We start from the raw sequence: 6,859 nt of genomic DNA, 5'->3' as shown, positions 1-6,859 counted from the left end.
TGGCTCATACTGGGACTCACTGTAATGCTGTGTGGATGGATTGTTGGGCTCCCTTAGATTGTCCCTGACTGTCCCTGGTGACTAAGGCCTATGGGCTGGTGGCAGGAACCCTTACACCCACCCCTCGATGCATAGCAGCCTGGGTCTTCTCAGCTCCAGCCTGTCATAAGCAACTGTATGGCCAGAAATGAGTGGCTGGGAAATGGCAACCTGAGCCAACCTTGACCTTCAAACACTGCATCTGGCATGTACTTAAGGCCACCTTTCATCCCCACTGCTAGCAGCATCTATAGTTGGAATAAGGTTCACACTGCTGGGCCCTGGCTTTTGGGGTGGCAAGGATAGTGGGACCCCTTTGAAGCTCCTGTGCCAGTTCTGGCAGAAGGCCTGGCCAATTGCTTGGTAACCCATTGCCTGGCTTATGAGTTTATAACTCCTAGAGCTTGTGCTCCAGCTGTCCTCAGCTATAAGGACCTGTCAACCTTATTCCTGGCCCTCTCCAAACCAGAGAAGACGGCCTTGGGCCTGTCACTTTGCTCATGGTTATTGTAGGTTGGGCAAGGGCTCTGAAGGACAGCAGGAATATCCGAATTTGTGAGTGACAGGTCATGTGTAGGCTCTCCTGCCAGATTGCTCACGGAGGAAGAGACCTCACGGCCTGATGGGAGGGCTGCTGCAGTGTTTGGCTCTGCCGAAACACATGAGCAGTGTAGCTGCCTCTGCCACAGTCACTCTTGTCAGTTTGACTTGCTTGCAGTTAAAAGAAATGCACTGCACCCACTCCCTGGGCCTCACCCTTTGGTGTGAGGAGCAAGAACAGGCAGTGGCTGGATCAGAAGCAAAACAGGTGGATTGTGGGGACAAACTAGCTCCGCTGTTCATGTGGGTAAGAGGCAGGCATAGGATGCTGCCCATGGTTGTCTTTTTTTTTTAGGTGGGTGAGGAGACTGCTGGGGACAGGAAGTAAAACTGCAGACTATTTGGGCACACTTCTGCATTTGCCAGCTGCCTACTAGAGGGGTTCTAGAGAGGCTGCCCAGGGCTGCTGGGACCAAACACAACTTGTCAGGACCCAGCTACGGACAGATGTAGGTCCAGAAGGGCTGGGCGTGGAATATAATTGAAAAATGAGAAATTTTGTAGTTTTCCCTATCTCTTCCCTAAAGAATGTATAAGAAATTGAGTCTAAAATGAGTTCATGGGCAGGAAAGGTTCTGAGAGCCTCCTCAATCAGTAAAATGTGAGTTTTACCATCAATTCCTGGGGCCTATTAACCTTTGTGTATTACTTCCTTGCTCCCGTCTAGGACTGTGAGTTGCCTGGTAAGAAGTCATCTCAACTATTGAGTAGTGGATCAGGAACATGTTGAGTAAGGCTGAGGTCATGAAGGTGATAGCCTTGTAACTGAACAAATACTTTCCTAGCACCTGAGCCTTGGCAAGTGCTAGATGGTAAAATAAGTCTTGTAAGGGAATGTGAGGAACTAAGCTGCTACTCATCAAAATGCAAGCCCTGGAGCTTTGCATTCAAAAACAAATTCAAGGGCAGCCCTCTGGTACTTCAAGCCCAGAACTCATAGATGGTGGAGACCTTTCTGTTCCCCAGGGAACAATCCCCTCACCCGGGCCTACCCCAACCTGAGAACTAGGGAGGCCACAGAAAACTAATGACTGTATGCAAGCTTGCAAGGCAGAGTGAAGGATTCTTTGGAAGGTACAAGAGCAAAAGATACACTATAGTGCCAAGCTGTACAGCAATTCACGATTCACAACGGCTTTTCTATATAAACATTTAATCAGGGAGGTGATGGGGAGCAACAAAACAAAGGCATTATTGGGGCATCAGCCTAGGGTGGCTGGGGCCTAGAAGGAGCAATTGAGATGCAAGGCCAGAGGCAGGAGCACCAACTGGAGAGAATTCCTTGCTTAGCCAACGGGCTCCTCTTGCCCCTTTCTGTTCTCCAACTTTAGCCCAAGGGCCGCTTCAAGATGGCTGTTCAGCAGATAGGAGGCTGCCCACAACTTCCCATAAAGCAACCTGCATGGGTTTTGGGGGTGGTCAAGCAGATACCCTGACATTCATGGATTGGAGACTTGGCTCCAAACAGGCTGTCTGTCCCTTCTAGCATCCTTGGCCAGTTCCCTTAGTCCAGCTGTCCCCACCTGGGAATAATATAATTGGGCTGTTCAGGTTCCCGGAGCCTCCTATGGGTGTCCTAAGTTGTAAAATGCCTACCATAGGGATGTTACTGACATTAGTACTCTTTCCCTGCTAATGTCCCCCAAAAGGGGGACCTGGGTTCTCTGCACTCTTCAGTTCTTGACTGCCTGGTATAAATGTTCCCCTTGATACGGGTTGGGGTGGAGGGGCCAGGGCTCTGGGTTGTGTCTAGGGGCAGGGTAAGCAGGCCTGCTATGGACCACAGTAGACGGCTGCCCAGACTGCACCTGGGATGTGATGTCTGAATTGTCAGTGGTTATTGCGTCTTTGGCCCTGGCTGTACAAGGGAATCACGAACACAGAGACGTCATCATAGGACACTTGCTCTTCCCCTGTGGGACCATCGTCCTTCCCCTGTGTGCTGTGTATCAGCATTTGGGCCAGCTCCGAGAACCTGTGGGGAACATCCTGCAGATGTACTGTGGGGTCAGAGAAAAGAGGTAAGGCCAGCCATCAGGGAGAACTCGCTGTACTACTGAGCTAGACACTGGGAGACCCACGCAATGCAGTCTGTCTTGTGGGGCCAGATGAGCTACAAGCCTGGAAGGGCCACAGGTTGAACCACAGGAATCTGGACCTAGACATTTATGGAACCCACTGTCATCCCCTTCTCTTGGAATCTTGAGACCGCACTGATCCTCACCACCTGCCCTCAGCAGGCATATCATCTATGGCACTATCATCTCAGTCATAACTACTTGGTGTTGCTGCTGGCACCCAGGCCCAGGCAGGTTCCTAGCAGTTACAGTACCTATGTGGGTCCTCTTGATTGCCAGGGAGGAAGCTCCGCACTAGTTGTGCCACCTGCTCATTGGACAGGACATCCCAGAGCCCATCAGTTGCCATGACAATGATGTCGTCTTCCTGCAGCTCTAACTGGTCCACATCCAGCACTGTTACCTGCAAGTTAAGCCTGAGGATCCCTCCTTGTTCCCTTCCTGGCTCCCATAAGCCTTACAACCTGCCTCTCCAGGCAGATAGAAACTAGAGTGGGCTGTTGCCCTCTCACCTGTGGGACAGAGAGCAAGAAGGGCTTGAGCTGAATGTCTGTGTCCAGGACTCTGAGCTGATGGTCTCCAAGGCCCCGGGAGACAGCCAGTGTTCCCATTAACCGAGCCTGCGGACAAGGGAGATGTGAGGTGACAGCAAACAGCACCAGCAAATGTACAAGCAGAGGTGGATTGTGGCCCACAGGCACTCTGGGCTGATGAAGAAACTTCCTGTGTCCTTGGAGCAGACCCCAAGACACCAGCCACAGCCACAAGACACAAAAGAAATTCTGTAGGGGGCAACTAAAAGGGGATTTTTGAGGGAGCCAGTCACTGACCTGCCTACCCTGTCCATGGATCAGTGGGTACTTGAGATCCGACTTCTCCACACACTTGTAGCTCCTACCAGGAGCAGACCCAACATCAACCCAGGCCACAAAACTGGGCTTGGATCCCATGGTTCTCCCCATGATGTCCCCCCCCTACCACCTTGCTCACCAGCCGCTCATGTGGTGGTCCCTGAACAACACCTTCTGCCCCAAGTCATCCCCCTTCAGTCGCCGAGGGAACTCCAGTCGGGTGAACTCACCAGCCAGAAGCTCAGGGTAGACAAAGGCCTGGGATAGGGGGGCCATGCTCAGATCAGGCTCTCTCTGGTGGCCCTGGACCCAGGAGTTGGGGCTACACAGCCTCCCTCTGCCGAGGGCACCTACCAGCTGCTGGATACGCTGTCGCTCAGTTTCTGGGGTGAACTCAGAACTCAGAGGCCGTACCTCATCTCTCCGCACCAGGATGGCCCTGGATGCGATTGGGGAAGAGAGGGAGAGGTCTGGTGAAGACTTCAACCTCACCCATGGCCTCCATCCTACTGGCCCCTCCTCCAGCCACCAGGGGTCGGCTCTGCCCATGCCAGCCCCTTGTTCAAAGCCCTCCATGACTGCTTGAGGGTAAAAGCTCAGCCACTTCGGCCTGTGCTATCCCTGGTATCTGCTGTCCACTCATACTCCATACACGTCAGGTATACAAATAGCCAGTCAAACCTCTACATTTCCATCTCCTCACTTCCAGCCCCCTTTCACTATCCCCACCGCCTCTGGTGCCTGCCTGTGACCTGCCCCTATCCAAAGCTCACTTACCTGCTATCTCCGGCATTGGCCACATACAGCTTTCCCTGCAGGGACACAGCTACCAGGGCTGTGCAGCCGCTCCATTGTCCTGAGGCCTCCAGCTCCCGCCCGATCATCTCATCCTGGAGCAAACCGAGGCCACTTGAGCTGCTGCTTGTACTGCCACCATATCACTCTGTTCCTGATCCCCATCCTGCAGTTCACTTCCCCACCAATAAGCCTGACAGTCCTTGCTCAAAGTCTAGCTCTGAACCCAGGATCCTTGTGGTCAGATCTGGATGTATCCCTTGTGAGGGAGGGAAATCTTACTCAAAACAGTGAGGAAGGGAACCAGCCCCTGCACCAGGGACCAACAGGTATGCAATGAGGTGACGCAGGTAAAAGCACATAGCACATAGTAGGCACTGGATAAATGGGAGGGGTTATGACCATGATGGCTGTTAGGAACAAACCAACTCAATTTTGTCTTCCCAATTCAAACATCAGGGGTGACCACCATTGTGTGCAGGGATACCCCATAATTCTGAGACCCTCAGATCCCTGGGGACAAAATCTTCACTTCTCCAAAGGCCACACTTAACTTACACATTCCTGGAAGGCACTCTCCAGAGCCCCGACCACCAAGTCTTCTGTCTTAATGCCCTTTTCCTCCACAAACTGGGGATCACTGGGGCAGACACAGTGACCACTGAGATGCATGGGGGGCTGAGTGGCCACCATGCCCTCTACTATGTCTTCCAGCTGCTGGCGCAGGCAGGAGTGCAGGGTGTTGGCAGCCAGGATGGCTGCAGCTGGTCCACCATGCCCATCAAACAGTGCCCAGTAATGACCTGTTAGGAACTGTACAGGAAAGGGCTGGTGTCAGGTTCTTCCTGGCTTCCTCACTTGACCCCTGGCCTAGCAGAGGGCAGTAGGGCAAGAACTTCAGCCTGAAGTCCTAGCCTCAATCCTGGCCCCAGCCTGTAAGAAGGGCTCAGACCCAGTTGCATTTACCTCCTCTGGGCACAGGGTCAGCCACTCCTGGTCCTCTTCAGCCCCAAACTCACACCTCCGGATGCACAGCTTCCCACAGGCAGCTTGATCCTCATTGAACTCAGATTTCTCTGCATTGATGATTCTGGGGACAGGAAAGTGATCAGTGACTCTTCAGGGACACAGCCATGTCCCTGTGTGCACAGAGACCAGACGGAGCTGGTACACAGAGGAGGGGATCTCCTTCTGGAGCAGTAGCCTCAACGCTGTCCCTTACATCTGGACAAAGATGCTGTACGTTTCCTAACTGTTCAGTGATCTCCTGGCTAAGGCAAAACTTAGGGGCCAGCGCCTCTGGAGGCTGCCGCTGACCTGGGCTGGAAGGTAAGGGCGGGGCTGCTTGGGGAGATCTTGGGTGGCCTTGCAGATCCCTCTTGCCCCATCTCAGAGAGATTCCCTGTCCCACACTGCACAGGCCATAACCCAGACGGAGGTGGGGTGTGTGAGTGTACTGGGGTGGGGTATATCCAAAAGCCTAGAATGCTGGCACTTTACCCAATGTCCCTGTCCCATGTTGGAAGCCTCAGGGGTGCTGGTCCTTCCCAACTTGCAACCCTCTCTCAAGGAGGCTGGAATCCCAAAGAAAAGGCAGAGATGGGATAGGGAGAAGGCTGTCAAGAGTTCAGAGGTGAAGACAAGAAGGAGTTACCCACAAATTTGGGGAGGCGGGTCACTCACTCAGTTTAGCCTGTTTTCTAACCGACCAAAGGCCCCCAGGCTCGATCAGCAGGGTTCCGGGGTAGGGAGGAGTCCGGGGACAATAGTCGCCGGAGTGGGGAATGTCGGATGGGGGTCGCTCAGGGGTGAGACACTCACTCTGCATAGCCTGCGTTCCAGGGCAGCGCGCGGCCTCTCGCAGGACAGCGCACGGGCCGAGCTTCCGGGCGGCGCGGGGCGTCGGTTGTGCTGGAGCAGGAGCCGGAGCCGCGCAGGAAGCGGGGCCGCCGGTAAGGCACTGGGCTGGCGCGCGGCCTGGGGGGCCGCAGGGCGGGGAGCGGACCTCCCTGCAGGAAGCGGCGCCGGAACCAGCCGGCGGACATGGCGCGGCGGCAGGGGACTGCCGGCGGAGCGCTGGGGGCGAGGGCTAGACTCGACACCACCGGCCGCCCGCCCCTGGGAGGAGGAAGCGCGGGATGGACGGGGCCGAGGGGCGGGGCGCGCCGAGGCGGGGCGGTGACCTCCCCAAATACTGGCCTCGCGGCGGAGTGCGTGCGCGGCCTGGTGTCGTCGGGCTTGTCAAGCCTCGTATCAACCCTGAGAAGCAAACACTGTTACCAACCCCGCTTTACACGCCAGAGAACTGTGGCCTAGAGAGGGAAGTCGGTTGCCCCTTGTCACACAGTCACCCGAGTAGAGCGACTGTTCACCCACACGTGTGGGGCACTAGCCTTGGAGAGGGACACGTCCCTCCTCCCCTCCAAGGAGGCCTGGTAGGGGTTCAGAATACACCCTGTTCCTCCAGGCTGACTGAGTCCATGTCCAGGCAGAGCC

The 6,859-nt window shown here is 55.0% G+C and overlaps 1 protein-coding gene across 2 annotated transcripts; it reads right to left on the bottom strand.

Annotated features, from left to right (window-relative positions):
- Window positions 1–1,775: 1,775 nt before the first annotated feature.
- PPM1M (protein phosphatase, Mg2+/Mn2+ dependent 1M) lies at window positions 1,776–6,512 on the bottom strand. Of its 2 annotated transcripts, XM_066351922.1 has the most exons (11): window positions 6,185–6,512; window positions 5,330–5,453; window positions 4,922–5,176; window positions 4,346–4,458; window positions 3,923–4,007; window positions 3,708–3,826; window positions 3,548–3,611; window positions 3,230–3,337; window positions 2,972–3,120; window positions 2,448–2,614; window positions 1,776–2,162 (listed from the first exon to the last, which is right to left on the bottom strand). In XM_066351922.1, exons 1-10 carry the CDS (start codon window positions 6,406–6,408, stop codon window positions 2,470–2,472), a joined length of 1,386 nt encoding a protein of 461 aa, XP_066208019.1. In that variant the 5' UTR covers window positions 6,409–6,512; the 3' UTR covers window positions 1,776–2,162; window positions 2,448–2,469. The 2 variants fall into 2 exon arrangements, with proteins under 2 accessions (XP_066208019.1, XP_066208018.1); XM_066351921.1 differs by having other exon boundaries at window positions 1,776–2,614.
- Window positions 6,513–6,859: the final 347 nt, after the last annotated feature.

Source organism: Saccopteryx leptura, chromosome 10 (genome assembly GCF_036850995.1).
Source record: "Saccopteryx leptura isolate mSacLep1 chromosome 10, mSacLep1_pri_phased_curated, whole genome shotgun sequence".
NCBI classification, from domain to species: Eukaryota; Metazoa; Chordata; class Mammalia; order Chiroptera; family Emballonuridae; genus Saccopteryx; species Saccopteryx leptura.
The sequence above is the reverse complement of the archived record's forward strand: the minus strand, read 5'-3'. Positions and strand labels throughout refer to the sequence as shown.

What these genes read in the sequence shown, in the direction of transcription:
- PPM1M (XM_066351921.1), bottom strand. Translation starts at nt 6,408, where the DNA reads ATGTCCGCCGGCTGGTTCCGGCGCCGCTTCCTGCAGGGAGGTCCGCTC. An exon ending in TGACCCTGTGCCCAGAGGAG is followed by an intron (nt 5,177 to 5,329) that starts GTAAATGCAACT and finishes TTTCCTGTACAG; the next exon opens with TTCCTAACAGGTCATTACTG. An exon ending in GACCACCACATGAGCGGCTG is followed by an intron (nt 3,612 to 3,707) that starts GTGAGCAAGGTG and finishes TGCTCCTGGTAG; the next exon opens with GAGCTACAAGTGTGTGGAGA.